The sequence below is a fragment of the Artibeus jamaicensis genome, unplaced genomic scaffold (assembly GCF_021234435.1).
Source record: "Artibeus jamaicensis isolate MK-2021 breed Jamaican fruit bat unplaced genomic scaffold, CSHL_Jam_final contig_519, whole genome shotgun sequence".
NCBI lineage: Eukaryota > Metazoa > Chordata > Mammalia > Chiroptera > Phyllostomidae > Artibeus > Artibeus jamaicensis.
The window spans coordinates 25,093,108-25,109,541 of NW_026521871.1; the positions used below are offsets into that span (position 1 = coordinate 25,093,108).

A 16,434-nucleotide genomic window follows, 5' to 3' on the forward strand; every position below is an offset into this window, starting at 1 on the left:
TAACATCTCTGTCCTCTATCATACCTTGTATTTTCCTTTCTCATACTTTTTATATTTTGCTATTACAAACAACACTATAATGCTAACTTTTACACAAGCACCTTACACACTTGTATGTATTTATAGAAAAATGTTGAGTTAAAATTCGTGTTGCTCTTGCCAAATTACAAATTACAAATTTTCAAAGAGAGAGAACAATCTCTATGCCTAGCTAGAAAGTGGAGATTAGAATCTGGGACTTTGACCAAAAACTGGAGCTCTTTTCAGGAAACCATTAGGTGTGATAAAAAAAGACCATCATGGATTGAGTTCAGTCTGAGTGCAAATACACAATCACTGTCTTAAGTCCCCCTCCCTCCCGCCTCAGGCAGTGGAGGACGCCATCTCTCTTACACCCTCCTAGACAGAGCATAGTCATGTGATCACATCTTACAGCCAGGGAAACTGGGCAATGCAGCTTAGCCCTGTCCACTACAATCTAGTAATTGGAGGACAATTGGGGCAGGGTGTTGGGGAGTGTGATAGACCTCAGGTGACTGCCACCCATAGCAAGATGTAGAACTTTATCCTGAGGTCATTGTAGGATGACCTCAGGATAGGAGCAACTTATACAATGGACAGTTTTCTCTGAAAAAGACCTTTGGCAGTTGCCTTGGGCATGGGGGATTAACTGAGGACATACTAGGTGCCAGGCACTAGGCTGGGAGCTTCACCTGCCTCATTCCTAACCACAAAGTGAGCCCCGTAAGTCCCAATATACCTAGAAGGCTTGAAGATGTGAAGGGATTTGCCCAAGGCTGAGAATCTGACTCCACAGCCGAATGACTGTAAAATCCACACCTTTACTTTTCATGGCTCTGGCCATGTCGGTGTGTAGCATGCACACTGTAGCTATTGTTCAGATCCTTCACCTCACCCCAATTATGCTCTTGGTGGCCAGGGACATACAACCAATGCACCTTGCCTAACTTGGACTCTCTTTTTAATTTTCAGGTCCTATCCAGCTCATTTGCTGGGTACAGTGGCCTTGGTGGCACCCTCCCAAGGGGGTCGCCCCAGGGCTTCTGTGACCATGCAGTTTCTTGCTATCATTGTTCAGGGTCCCCATCATTCCATCTCTGGGGCCTACACCATCCCTCCCTTCAGGTTCCAGCCTCGCAATAGGAGCATGGACTGGAGGCGTATGAGTGTCCTGGATGTGGACCGTGTGACACAGGAGCTGGATGTGGCCATCTTGCAGGAGAACCTCACTGACATCACCTTCTGCATCTTTGACCAGGAGGTATGCAGCCACTGTTCACAGCCTTTGGACCAGGCACTGCTCAATGTGCTGTGCCTAGCCCAGCTCACCATCGAGTACCTGATGCACTGACAGGACTTCCTGATGACCAGAGTTACCGAGCTGGAGCTGAACCTGCAAGCCAGCCTGAGCCAGCTGTCACAGAGTCAGCAGCAGCTGGACTGCCAGACTGAAGAGCTCAGGGGTTTGCAGGAGGAAAGGCACCGGCAACGCAAGATGATCAAAGACTTGCAGCAGCTTCTCCAATGGTCAAGTGGCAAGAGCTACTATATGGTGAGAAAAATCAACAGGGCAGGGAGAGTGGGAGGCCTGGGTACCTTGCCACTGGGCCACCTGGGCAACACCATCCCCTGGGCCCTGAGGCTGCTATGGGCCATAGTCATTGGTTAAAAAAGACTTGAGACACTGTTCATGACCAGAGGGCCTGAATGTCTGGTTAGGTTATATCTACTACATGTTGGTATAGATTCTACAGGTGTGGCAGATGTGTGTGTGAAGAATATGTGTGCATAGAGTATATTTTTATGGAGAGGTTGTGTCCAAAGCATGCTTGAATGTATGAAGGGTATGTGTGTACACTTATGGAAGGTGTAAATCTGTGTGTCTGATGTGTATATGTTAATATTTGGAGGGTACGTTTGTGTATGGTATGTATATGTAGTATGTGGTGTGTAATGTGTGCTCATGAGTATGTAGCAGTGTGCATATAAAGACATATTTATGGTTGTGTGAATGAGTCAGAGTATGCACATGTCTAAGGGTGTGTGTATTTGTGGTAGGTGTGAGTGTATATGTATGTATGTGTGTGCATGAGAGCTTTATGTGTGCATATAGAGAGTGCTGTATAAGGGTGTATGTAAAAAGTGTGTGTGTGTATGAGATGAGTGTGTGGCAAGGGACTGGTAGAGCGAAGCCCATTCTGGAAAAGGATCTTCATTATTTAACATAGAGACAGTTCATGAGCCCGACTGTCATGTGAGCATTAGCATGTATTTCCATGGAAAGTGTGGTGTGGGGACAGTTGCCCTGTAATAAACTGTCATGTTAGCCAGGCATAGAAGATATAGTAACAAGTTGTGGTGGTTCAGATTTTCGAGAAATTCATAGTTTGAGGGTAGGTGGGACAGAAGGAATCATTTCAATAGAATGGTAACTGGTATAATTGATGTATTGTTAATTATGACATGAGGGTCAGAACCCTTTCAGTAGTAAGTGACAGACAACATTCTAAGCTGGGTTAGGCCAAGGAAGAACTTATTGGTTGATTTAACTGAAAAATTCAGGGTTATGGCAGCATGAAGGTGTGACTTTGTCCCAGGAAGAAGATGGCACCAGAATCTCGTTTCTTTCCCTGAAGCTCTTGGCAGTTCTTCCTCAGGGTGGATTCTTCCTCCCACTGTGAGGAAGATCCTGACCCTGTGGTAGCAAGTTGGGCCACAGTAATGCCATCTTCTCATTTTTCAGGATTTAAGGCTGCCGTGGCAGAGGGCCAAAGTTGTTCCCAGCACCCCAGCTAGTAGTTCAGTGTCTCAGTGCCTCAGCCAGTCTCAGGCTTCTGGGAATGCAGGGCTCTGATTGGCTTTGGTCTCAGTCCCCTGTTTCATGGAGCTGAGGTGGACTGAAGCCCATGGCTTGAGAGTCAGGGAAGGGTAACTCCCCAGAAGAAAGCTGGGTGCTCTTATCATAGAAAGAGGGTATGGCTAGTATACTTCCAGAAATGAGCAGATGTCCTTTGTAGGTGGAGAAAGTGTCAAGAGAGATGCCTGAGAAGCTGTGGGAGCAGAGGTGGGAGAGGAAGAGTCTTCTTGAGGTGGTGTTTAAACAAGCCTTGAATGTTGAGCACAATTTTGTGAAGGAGTGTTATAGGCAGAGGTAACCAAGATGCAAGTGTGAGAGGGGTGCTCAGGGTAATGACACTGGACTGCTTGAGGTGGCTTTGGGCAGGAGACTGGTGAGAGGTGTGGCAGGAGAGGAGAGCAGAGCAGAGCCAGGTCGTGGTGGCCTTAAACGTGGTGGGAGAGAGTGGATTTTAGTCTGAAGGCAGTGGCAGCTGTCCAACTTGAGCTGCCTGGCTTCTGAGTGGGCTGCTTGGGGTGGGAATGGGGAAGCAGGTAAGGGTGAGATGAGGGGAAGGACTTGAAATGTGGAATAAGATGATTTCTAAACTATTCCCCACCCTACCCACCTTGTATTGCTGCTGACAACTAGACAACATTTGTATCATTTTAGAAGTCCAGAGTGGGCCAAGTCTGTCAATCCAGGGTGTGTGTGTGGGCTTGCATTCGACTATCAGTGATCTCATCATATTGTAGTTGTATGAATCAGACCTAAGTCTATTTTTCCCTGTTATATACGCAGTTGAGAGGGAAGCATTCTCGGGCTGGTATGGAATACCACAAGCATCGTGGACCCAGTTCTTCATGTGTTTCTCTGCCAGCCTCATCATGTGACTTCTGCCTCATGGTCCAAGACAGCTGCCTAAATTCCACCTCCCAAGTCCACATTCAATTCAGCAGGGTGGGGCAGGGGGAGGAATATGTCTCTTTCTTGAATGACACTTCCCAGGAGTTGCATATGCTGCTTCTGCTTGCATGTCAGTGGACAAGAGTTAGTCTCATGGCCACACCTGTTGGCAAGAAAAGACAGGACATACAGTGTTCACTCTCATCAGCTTTATGACCACTAAAAATCAAGGTTTCTGTTGCTAAGGAAAAGGAGAAATGGGTATCGGGAGACCACTGGCCATTTCTGTCATATTTGTCCTTGTGTAAAGACTGCAGGTAATCTTTCCCCGTCCTCTATTGGCTGGCAATGGCAGCCCACAGTGCAGTGTTGAAAGACAGTTTCAGTTTCACAGTGAAAGGATGATGTAGATGGCAGTGTCTAAAATATGTGAGGAAAGTGAGGGGGAATCAGAGATGCTGTTATTAGCTAGCCTTGTTTCAGTCGGTATCAACCCTGGGGTGTGACCTCGACCCTGGTATCTTTTAGAAACCTTTATGTTATGGAAAATTTCAAACATATACAACAGAGTCATATAATGAACCTTCATTTGCCCTCCACCCAGCCCCATAGTTACCAACTTGTGGCCAATGTTGTTGCATTCATTCCCCTACCTGCTTGCCCCCACCCCTGAACTGTTTTTGAAGTATATTCATCATATGATTTTCTCTGTAAATATTTCAGTATATATCTCCAAAAGGCAAGGATCTCCCCTTTAAATATAAACACAATTATCATCATCACATCATAAAAGGCCAACAAAAATTTGTTAGTATTCACAGTTCCCTAGGTTACTGGTAGTGCTTCAATGCCCAGTATATATGTATATCTGGAGGGTGGACATGACTGCCTTACTCAGTAAATGAGTTTTTTTGTGTCTGAAGCAGCCCGGGAGTCCCAAGGTAATGGGAGCTGTGACATAGGGAGAATCCCAGGCTGCCTCAGGGGACTGACTCCTGCACTTCCCACCGCTTCCCCTCTGTGTAGTGCCATCTGTGTGAGGAGATGTTCCCCAGCGCCTCCTATCTCCAGAGCCACCTTCAACACAAGCACGAGGGCAAGGCTCAAGGAGGTGAGTCCAGGTGGCTCTTCTGGGACTGTGGAAGGACCTTGACTGGAATTCAGTGGGTGGTGGCACATACATCACCTAAGCTGCCCTCGGAACCTCGTCATACATTGGAGGATGGGATGATCCCCCCATCCATCCTGGAGATCCTACTTGGGGCTGGGAGGGTTTCTGACCATGTGTGTAGAGCTAAAGAGCTGGGAGTCACACAGGTAGGTTCCAGTCTTAGTTTTGTCCCTTTCAGTTCTGTGACTCTGGTCAGTGCTTCCCCCCTCTGAGTCTTAGTGGCTTTCACTATGAATGGGGCAGTTAGACTGAATGAAATAGAAAGGGCCTTCCTTCCTCTCCTTCTGGGAATCGGCTGTTCTCTGATGCTAACTATGAATGAGGTTACATGCGGTTACTGAGCAGTCAGCCCAGTTCTTTGACTTCATTATTACATAATCTGATTATGACATGATCACTTTGATTTTACTGTTTCAAATTCCATAGCAAGTGACAAAGCTGTATGTTTATCCATAGAGATATTTGCATGCTGCGTAAACATTTTTAAGGGTTAATCAGAAATAGCTGTTAAAACATAAAATATTGACTTGAAAATGTAAATATAAACATTCCATAATAAATCTGTTTCTTATTTTTCCCTCATCTTAATTTCCTTTTCAAAGAATAGACTTAGAGATTTAAAATAGCACCATTTACCTAGTCACTGTGCATTTATTACATATGTAACTCTTCTTGCTTCTGTATTGGAGGTTGTTAAAGAAAAACAGATTTTCTACTTGTTATAAATGGAAATTTACATTTCCATTTTCATGGCAGAGTTATTTGCAGTAGCTAAGATGTGGAAGTAAGCCAAATATCCATTGAAAGGTGAATGGATCAACAAAATGTGATATATACATATACAGTGAAATATTATTCAGCCTTAAAGAGAAAGGAAATTCTGACACACACTGCAACATGGCTGAGCCTTGAGGACATTGTGCTAAGTGAAACAAGTCAGTCACAAAGGGACAAATACTGTAACGATTTTAGTTATAGGAGGTACACAGTATCATCAAACTCATAGACTCAGAGAGTAGAATGGTGGTTGTCAGGGGCTGGTGGGAGGGGGAATGAGAAATTACTGTTAAGTCATTACAGAGCTTCTTTTTTTCAAGAGGAGAAAAGTTATGGAGATGGATGGTGGTGTTGGTTGCACAATGTTATGAAAGTATTTAGTGCCACCTACAAATGGTTTAGAATGGTAACTTTTACGTTCCATGTATTATACCACAGTCAGGAAATCAAACAAATACCATAGATATAGAAAATTTAACTACAGGAAGAGAGAAAATAAAACTCATGGACAATATACCTGCAGTTAACATTTGGTGTATTCTCTGTGATTATTTTTCTGTCTACATATGTAATTGCACAGTATGCAGTATTGATTATTGTTTATTTTCAATGAAGTATATATTATATATTCCAATGTCATTAAATCACCTTTGTAAACATGATTTTGATAGTTGAATGGTATCTCATCAAACAGCTACCATAATTTATTTCAAATTTGAATTATTTCCTAATTTATATTGGTTGCTCCAAAATTTCCCTGGTATAAACCACATGATGATGAACACTCTTGTGTGTAAATCTTTGTGCATATGCCTCATCATTTCCTTCAGTTAAAGTGCTGTAAGGAGAGGGAAACCCTGTTCCTAAGGCAACTCTGCCATGTTAATGTCCAGGACCTTTTCATTGGCTTCTCAGCTCTTCTATTCTACACTCACCTCAGGTCACCTATCAACCCAAATCAATTTATATTGCATCTAAAAGTGCATATTTCCAAAAAGCCCAATATAAGAAAAGCCATCTCTGTCTTTAAAGAAAGGCTTATAGTTTTAATAACAGTGCCACCTACTGAATAATTACTAAATGTACTTACAAAAGTAACAAATGTACAATTGGTATCTTTTTCATTAACCCAAACCCCCCGTTGCTTTATCAATATGCAGTTTAGTTAGAATGTTCTTTTATAATTAATTCTGAATCTTTTCTTTAACTTAAAAAATTTTAAGTACATACTTAAAGTAACCTTGGCTAAAATATTCTATCATAATGCATGTTGCCTTTCTTTCACCTGAAATTTAAAGCTATCAGTTTAAATGCCATTATTTTAAAAAGTGGAGTTACAACTACAATTAATTCCATCACTTCACACTGCTCTCCGACTGCAGTCAGGACACATGAACATGTTCTTTCTATTCATAGTGTGTGCACTGTTGAAAGTTCTGCTGCTGCTGCTCTAGTAACTCTGCACTCCCACTTCTCTGAGTGAGCTCTGTCAAAGGAGTTCTGTTAAATGACAGTGAGAGTCCACATTTATTGAGCATCATGACAGACACTGTGCTCAGCACTTTGCATGATCACGTTTCATCCTCACAGCAACCCTCCGAGTTAGGTGCTATTATTATGTCCATCACCAGTTGGGGGAAATGAGGGTCAGAGAGGTAGCATCATTTGCCCAAGGTCAGTGTACAAGGAAAGTGGGAAAGCAGGTCTCAGACCAAGGTGTGTGATTGATGACACAGGTGAGGGACTACACTCCACTGACTTTTCCCCCTAAACTTGTCACCCTCTGCTTGCATGGACCCCGCAGAGAAACAGAAGCAGGAAGAGTCTATGGAGGAGGTGGTACGAGACCTGCGGGCCCAGCTGACATCCACTCAGGAGGAGCTGACAGCCCTGTTGAAGCAGCAGCGGCAGCAGCAGGTGGGCACAGAGAAGAGACAGCAGGAGACTCTGTCATGGGCGGACCAGAGCCCCGGGATGTACATGGATCCCACAGGGCCAAGCTCTGCCTGGTTCCTTGGAGCTGGAAGTCAGAGCTAGGGTGGCACCTTCCCTAAGTGAGAAGTGATTTTAGGTCATCTGGGAGGGAATCTTCAGTTATTTTGCCAGGCCTATCTGGCCAAAATAGAGCAGGGAGTTGGAGTTTCCTGCATTATTCAGCACCCTGGGAAGGTGTTGAACCTGAATGTTGACGTCTTACACTGCGCTCTCAGCTTTTTGAGGATGAAGCATGGGTGTTGTTGTGACAGCTCCAGACTCCAGCCCAGAGGAGCTTCTCAGTAAATATTTGTAAGATGAAAATACATAAATTGTCTTACTCCATTTTTTATTCGTTCCCCATTCAGACTCTCAGCATGTCTTCACAGAGCACCAATCATGTTAGGCCCAGTCAATTCTGAGGACCTGAAAGACAGAAATGACACAATCTCTATCCTGAAGGGATTTGAAAGTTCAGATCAAACTCAGCCCACTCCAAGTGCAAGCCATGGGGACTGTGGGACAAATGTTCTAAGGGTCTCCATAGTGACTTGCATGACAAGGGGCCCAAGTACTTTCTCAGTAAATATTTGCCATGATTAATGATTCTATTGTTAGGAATTAATGATTCTGTTGTTCTTGATGTTCATTGTAGGAAGCAAAGACCACCTGTCAGAGGGACAGAGACGCTGAAGCCATGTTTGAAGAGTAGACAGAAGAGCTCTCTGAGGAAATAGACCAACAAAAACAAGTCTTTTGGGATGAGCTGAGAAGTTCTGTCCTTCCTAATTCTCCATTAGAAGGGGTACCCAGTGGAAAAGGCTTTTCAAATTTTCTTTGTTGAAAATGTGCTTCTCTGTTCTCAAAATTCATTTCCTTGGTCTGTGCTAGTTTTATTTCCTCAGGCACTGTGGGGGCTCAGGGACTGTGAGGCTGGATCCCGGAGGCCAGTGCCTGGGTTTTCCTCTCTGCTCTATCCCTCACTGCCCGTGTGACACTAGAGAATTACTGAACCTTCCCGAGCCTCAGTTTCTTTTCTGTCAGATGGGTTGCTGAGAGAATGAAATTAGCACAGAGCACTTAACATTATCTGGTATACAGCAAGAACTTCCTAGATATTATTCTTCTGTATGCAAAGGTTTTTGTCACTGGACACGAAATGAGGCAAAATTTAATAATGTGTTTTTCTTTCAACACGAATTTGCTGAGTGCTGGCTGCATGACAGGAAGACTGAGGGGCCTATGGAGGTCACACACAATAGCTAACATTTATCGACTGTAGCTATTGTTTCGATCATCTGTGCAGAACACCTCATAGACATTAATTTCTAACCCTCCTAACTATCACACACCATACCACTCTCAAAGTAGGTACCTCATGAGCTTATTAATTTCCTTTTTCAAATATTATTAACATTCTTCCTTTACAGGTAAAGATGTGGAGGCCACATATCTTGCTCACACAGCTATTAAAAGACAGAGCTGTGCTGGGGTTGGAACCTAGCTCTTTAAACCTTAGAGTTCCTGCTTTTCTACTGGATGAACTATCAAGTTTATTCAGGAACCCTTTATTAAAGTTATCCCAGGACTGTATCGTAGCATGTAACCTGTATGACTAAAACTGTCACAGGAGATAAGTTTTAAGAAGAAATATCTTCAGAATGTATTTTGCTCCTATGGGTCATCCTAACATCCAGGAGAATCTGGTTTTTAAAAATGAACTAATAGTGTTTCTCATAATCATTCCATGTTTTGCCTAAAAAGGCAACCTTACTATAAGGGTATTGTCATGGGCTACGCCCGAAATCTTGGGGGCTCCATCCTCTCACTCTGAGTGGAAAAGTGGAGGGTGGGAGGTAGCGAGGTTGAAGTGAGAGCTCTGTGGGTATTTACTGTAGTGACCAGGACCCTCCTGTCTTCAATGTTTCCCCAGTGTGGTCAGGGATGATTTGGGGAAGTAAGGTGTTACTTCCCCAAATGGACCTCATGCATCTAACCCCAGCTCCTCAACCCTCATTTTCAAGGTCATTTCAAACTTTCTGACTACGTCCTTCCCTGACAGGGTGCGGGCTCACCAGGCATTCGATACCTAGGCAGGAATTTGAATTTGGAGTTGTTCAGAAACCACCTCATCAAAGGTCAAAGGGTGACTTTCAGTTAGGAAATCCTGAGTTTTGGTAAATGAGAACATAATTTTTATGTCTGTAGTTTCCTTTGAACTTGAATCACATTCTCCTGAATTTTAATTCCACTGAAGTATAGGAGCCAAAATGGATTCCAAATTCTGTGTAGGTGGATAACCAGTTTGTTAATACATTTTTAAAATTCTGTGAAAAAAACAAAACAAAACACCGAGTAAGATTCCATTGGGAGTGATTGTGAAAAACACTGTAAGATGGTCCATTTTCTGCTCTTCTGTGGGAACTTGCTTCTCCCGGGTCAGACCTGATCCCTTCGGAGAACAGAGAAGGAGAACCCAGACTGGCGTGGATGTTCACAGGTGTGCTGATATCTAATGAGGGCAGGTGGGGGGTTGTGGTTGGGGTAAGATGTACCTATCTGACTCTGCTCCAGATGTAAAAGACAGAACCAAGGCTAGGTTTTCATCTAAACAAAATCATGCCCTGGACTTTTCAGAAACCGGCGGCCCCACAGCCCCACAGTGTGATGTGCTCCAACCTCGAGTCTCTGCAGGATGCAGAGTGCGAGGAACTGCTTGGGCATATACTAGGGCTTGAGGCCCTGAGAATACTTAAGGAGGTAAAAATTCAGGTGAGCAGGGTCCTGTGTATAAGTTCTTTGGCTTCTCCATTTCCTGTATTATTCTGAACACACCTCTGTCTATTTTGTACCTGACAATTATGGTTCTTTTAATAAAATAAATACATTTAATTTAATTTTTTAATTTAAAGAATATTAACATATTAGCTCAAATTATAGTTTTAAGGGTGTTACACATGTTTCATAGTAGCCTTTTTAAATTAAATCTTGTTTATTCTTATTCTGTTACAGATGCCCCAATTTTTGTCCCTTTTGCCCTCTTCTGTCTTTCCCACCCCCCACTCCCACAGCCAATTTCCACACTGTTTGTTGTCCATGTCTGTGGGTCATTCATACGTGTCCTTTTTTCTAGTCTCTTCCCCTTTTTTTACACCATTATCTGCCTCTCCTTCCTTTCTGGTCACTTTCAGTCTGTTCCATGTTCCCTTGCCTGTGGTTCTATTTTGTTTGTTAGTTCATTTGGTTTATTAGCTTCCTCTTATAGCTGAGATTATATGGTATTTGTCTTTCACTGACTGGCTTCTGTTAACCCCTGCACCTCTTCCATTGTTCTTCCCTTTCCCCCTCCCACCTCATAACTCTCCAAATGATCTCCATATCTATAATCTGTTTATGTTCTGGTTGTTTACTTAGTTTCTGTTTTTCAGAATCAGTGGTTGATAGTTGTGAATTTGTTTCCATTTTACAGTTCATAGTTTTGATCTTCTTCTTTTTCTTAAATAAGTCCCTGTAACATTTCAGGTAATAATGGCTTGCTGATGATAAACTCCTTTAGCTTTACCTTGTCTGGGAAGCACTCTATCTGCCCTTCAATTCTGAGTGATAACTTTGCTGGATCCTTGCTTTTCATCACTTTGAATACTTCTCACCAGTCCCTTCTTGCCTGCAAAGCTTCCTTTGAGAAATCAGCTGATAGTTTTCTGGGTACTCCTGGTAGGTAACTCTGTGCTTTTGTCTTACTGCTTTTAAGATTCTTTATCTTTAACCTTTGGCACTTTAATTATGATGTGTCTTGGTGTGGTTCTCCTTGGGTCCTACTTGTTTGGGACTCTCTGTGCTTCCTGGACTTGTATGTCTATTTCCTTCACCAAATTAGGGAAGTCTTCTTCCATGATTTTTTCAAATAAGTTTTCAATTTCTTGCTCTTTCTCTTCTCCTTCTGACATCCCTGTGAATCAGATGTCAGTATTTTTGGAGATGTCTAGAAGGTCCTTATAGTATCTTTGGTTTTCTGAATTTTTTTTCCTTCCTGCTGTTCTGGTGAATACTTATTTCTTCTTTACGTTCCAAATTGTTGATTTAAATCCAAGCCTCCTCCCTTCTACTGATGGTTTTGGTAGATTTTCCTTTATTTCATTTAGTGTAAACTTCATTACTTTATGTTGTTGCCATACTCACTGAGCTCTTTGTGCATCGTGATCACCAGTGTTTTGCACTCTGCATCTGATAGATTGGTTATCAGCCTTAAGTTTAGTTATTTTCCTGGGGTTTTGTTCTGTTCTTTAATTTGGGCCATATTTTTTTTCTCCTCAATTTGGCAGCTTCCCTATGTTTGTTTCTGTGTATTAGGTAGAGTTACTTTGACTCCTCAGTAGTGTGTCCTGTTGTTGAAAGAGCACTGGTAAATTATGTAGAGTGAAGCCTTAGGCAATAGGCAGGGCAGGGCAGCCTGCATCACTACTTTGTGGCTCTGTATGGGGAGAGGGCTCAAAAAGAGTCATTAAAAGAATGAAATCTTTCCATTTGAGACAATGGATAGACTTAGAGGATATTATGCTAAGAGAAATGAGCAGACAGACAAAGACAGATGGCATATGATTTCATTTACAAGTGAAATCTAAAAAACAAAATAAATGAATAAACAAAACAGAAACAAACTCATAGATACAGAACAAATTGATGGTTGCCAGATTGAAGGGGATTGAGAGGATCAATGAAACAGGTGAAGGGATTGAGAAGTACAAATTGTCATTTCTAAAAGCAGTCACAGGGATGTAAAGTACAGCATAGGAAATACAGTTGAAAATATAGTAAAATCTATGTATGGTGTCAGGTGGGTTCTAGACTTATTGGGGTGATGACTCTGTAAGGTATATAAGTGTGTAATCACTATGTTGTATATACACTAAAAACTAATATAATAGTGTATGTTGACTATAATTGAAAAATAAAAAGTAATTATTGACAGGTAATCACTTACTATTGCTACTTTATTGTTTTCAGACTTTTTTTGAAGTTACTGTGTTATTTTCTTTTTCTCTTGCTGTCTTCCTTTGTGTTTTGATGCTTTTTTTCTGGTAGTGGTATGTTTTGATTCCTTTCTCTTTTTATCATTTTTGTACCTGCTATAGGTGTTTTTTGTGATTAGTATGAGGCTTCCATAAGACATTTTATAGTTCCAGATGTCTGGTATAAGCTGAGAACAAGTGAACTTCAACTGCATACAAACACTCTACCCTTTTACCTTCTCTCCTCCCACTCATCCTGGTGTCCACGAGACAGCCAGTAGCCTCTGTGGCCACTTGCTGAGATTTGTGTGTAAAAACAACCCACCAATTTCAGCCATGCCAACACCCTCTGTTTTGGGGGCTGTGAGAGAGAAGTGGGTTTCCTGGGCAGCATCCCTCATGGCTGGGTCAGTAGTTGGATGTTTTATCCCATGTGGAAAAGTTTGTAAGCTTGAGGAGGTCCATCTGGGCACTGAGCTTTGCTGTCTTGAGTGAGGGTTGATGCACAAATGTGAAATAGTTCTTCTCCTGTCAGTGCATTTCTTCTCTGATTATTTTGCTCCATCGAGGTACTGGAAGCTTATGGCTGGATTCCCAGGTTCCCGTAAAGGCCATCTCATCTGTGGGTGGTTTGAGATCTGAACCTCTTATCCCACCACCTTGCTGACAGTCACTAGTGTTTTTATGTTTAAGTCTTTGAACCACCTATACTTTCTTTTGGTTAAAGATATGAAATAAGGATCCAAGTTCATAGCTTTTTTTCCCCAGGCACTTAGTTACTTGTGTAAACACTGTTAGTCAGCAATTCATCCTCCCCCAGACTAAGATTCCATGTTTTCTTCTGTCTGAACTTTCTACTCTTTTTCCCATTTCTGTCTTCATAATGATGAGCCAGGACTTTTTAATTCTGTAGTTTTATAATATATATATTTAAAAATATTTTAGTTGTTAATTTTTAGAGATGGGGAAGGGAGGGAGAGGAGAGAAACATCAATGTGTGGTAGCCTCTTTTGTGCCCCCTACTGGGTCCTGGCCCAAATGTGCCCTGACTGGGAATGGAACTGGCGACTTTCTGGTTCACAGGCTGGCACTCAATCCACTGAGCCACACTAGCCAGGGTCATTTTATAATATATTTTAATATGTGAAGGAGCTGTAATTTTTTTTCAGGGAAGAAAACTGAGGAGGACATTTCATGAATTGGAAAAAGAGCTGGCAGCTAAAAACAAAGAGGTAGTTTTTATTGGGTGGTTCATGGGGGAGCTAGGTTCCCATGATCTCCTCCCAGCATGCTGATCCCCTGCAGACTTGAACTGGTTGGCAAGTATTTTGTTGATGATATTGTTCTGGGTTGCTGACCTTTATCAACACCCCAAAGGGTCAGCTGCCCACAGTAGTTTCCCTGGCCAGGAATAGGGGACTCCAGGCCTTCTCTTCAGAACTCCCACATCAGTTACTCTGTGGTCCTTTGGGCAGTGACCCCAGGAGGCCCTCCAAGGAGGCTTTTGCCATAAGCCTCTGATGAGCTGCCTGGTCATTTTGTGTTCAGGCCCTCCTTTGAATTCCTACCTAGGAGAGAACCAGGTATCTGTGGACCTCTGTAATAGTTCAGTGGTAGGACCAACGGAAGGGCTCAGATAGCAGGACCAGTGAATAGAAAGCAACAGGTTTCAGGGTAGAGAAAACAGTGTCACTAAAAATGCCCCTGAGGAGGAGGCAAGTTGAAGAGGAAGCCCATTAACAGCAGCCTCAGGTTCTGCCTACAGAGAGCTCAGAGGGTCAAAGTGCATGAATCAGAGTGGGGCACATAGTAGCCAACCCACTGCAGTAATCCCACCTGATGTATGTATTACATTTGAAGTGCTTTAAAATGGAAAGTGCATTTACTTTTATTACTAAAGCAGGAGAAATATATTAAGGTATTCTAAGTCTCCCTATCTTTATCTTCCTGTCCTCTATACCCACCATCCACAGGTGACCACTTTCGTTCTCTTTTTGCATATTCTTCTAGAGTTTCTTTATGCAAATATAAAAAAATAGTCTCATTTTTTCTCTGCTCTTAACTAGAGGCAGCATGTTAGCACATTTTCTTCACCTTTTGTGTTCACCTAAAAACATCCATTTGATGATTCTGAATGACCTTCACTTCCCTGCCCTTCTGTGGGTGGCCACACCAGAGAGACAGCCTCTGTGTCCCAATCTTTGCAGCCTGAATTCAATTGTCCCTTCTCCTCAGGCACAGCTTGACAATGTTTCCCAATCTGGAAGGTTGTCAGTCTTGTCAGAAAGCCACCTGCCCAGGTCAGAAAACCCTCTACCCTGCTTCTAGTAACATCCTGAGCAGCGTTTGCCTACAGGGTTGGCCCCCACAGCTGCAGGGTGCTCAGAGGTTCCTGTGATACTGACTGACTAACCACCCTGTGCCCACCAGCTACAGGACGAGAATCAGGAGCTGCAAAGGGAAAACAAGATGCTGCAGAGGGAAAATGACAAGTTGCAGAAGGAAAAGGACAAGCTATACAAGGTGAATGAGATGCTACGGGAGGAGAGTGAGAAGGCACAGGAGAATGAAAAGGTACAGAAGGAGTACGAGAAACTACAAAAGGAAAACGAAAAGCTACAAAGGGTGAATAAGAAGCTACGGAAGGTGAATGAGAGGCTACAGGAGGAGAGTGAGAGGGTACATAAGGTGAGTGAGAAGATACAGGAGGAAGGTGAGCAGCCAGTGGGGAAGGAAAAGCTTTAGAAGAAAAATGAGAAGCTCCAGAAAAAGAGTGAGAAGCTACGGAAGGAAAACGAGAGGCTGCATGACATGCTTTGTCAACTACATGCAACAGCTTCCCAATCCCAGCAGCACATTGTGTCCCTCAGCACCCAGATGCAACAACAAGCCAGGCTCATTACGTCACAGGAGATGGTAAGTCTGCCCTTCCTCCCAGGCAGCCTCTTGTGCCCCTAAACCTCTTCCCCTCAAGGGCCTCCTTAGATTTTGGGCTTCCTGCTATTGATCTCATTAGTCAGGTTCTTTAAGGAGGGAGGAATCTTTAGGCTTGAGGGGCACAAAGGGGTGAGGATACGGCCTGCCTCCCTCCAGGCTGAAATGTGCCTGTTGTCCTCAGGGGCTGTGGGCAGCGGGGTTCACACTGATATCAGGGACCATACTCAATGCCAGCACCCGCTTGACACTTGGCTTGTTGCTCCACGTAAGTCTCATACCTGCCCTTCAAGGCAGACTTACCTTCTCCTCATTGTCATTTGACATATAGTGAAAGAGGCTGGAGAAGTCAAGTGCCTCACGGGAGTCCACACAGGGCACTCTGTAGTGCCAGGGGGCAGATTCAACACCAGCCGGGCAGGTGGGCTGCAAAGTTTGTGCTCTTCTCACTGGGTTCTCAGACCTAACTTCTTCACCAATAGACTTCTGATAAATTAACAGCCTCTGAGGCAGTGGTTATATAAACTAGTTTGATGAAAAAGCACCCCTCTTATTTACTAAGCACTGCTCTCCTAAATCTGGCCCTGTGACTTTTTGCCTATTGCCGAAAATCTCTGCCCAGCCTGGTTCACCTCCCCAACCTGAGCCCCAGGTCTGTAGAGAAGTGTATCTTTCCCCTCCTGTGGCCTCAGGTCCTGCCCTGGTTCTGATAACATTCTCCCCACAACTTCTAGAGGCTGAGCTCCCACTGTCCCTGTCTAGTCTACTCTTTCTGTACTTGCCCCCCCTTGCTATTGATGCTTTTT

The 16,434-nt window shown here is 43.3% G+C and overlaps 1 protein-coding gene across 1 annotated transcript in view; it reads left to right on the top strand.

The window, feature by feature from the left end:
- Window positions 1-1,072: 1,072 nt before the first annotated feature.
- DZIP1L (DAZ interacting zinc finger protein 1 like) overlaps window positions 1,073-16,434 on the top strand; it is a 39,517-nt gene continuing 24,155 nt past the window's right edge. The window contains 5 exon segments of the mRNA XM_053669046.1: window positions 1,073-1,573; window positions 4,790-4,874; window positions 7,516-7,687; window positions 13,881-13,926; window positions 15,476-15,610. Coding sequence (XP_053525021.1) covers window positions 1,073-1,573; window positions 4,790-4,874; window positions 7,516-7,687; window positions 13,881-13,926; window positions 15,476-15,610 — 939 coding nt within the window.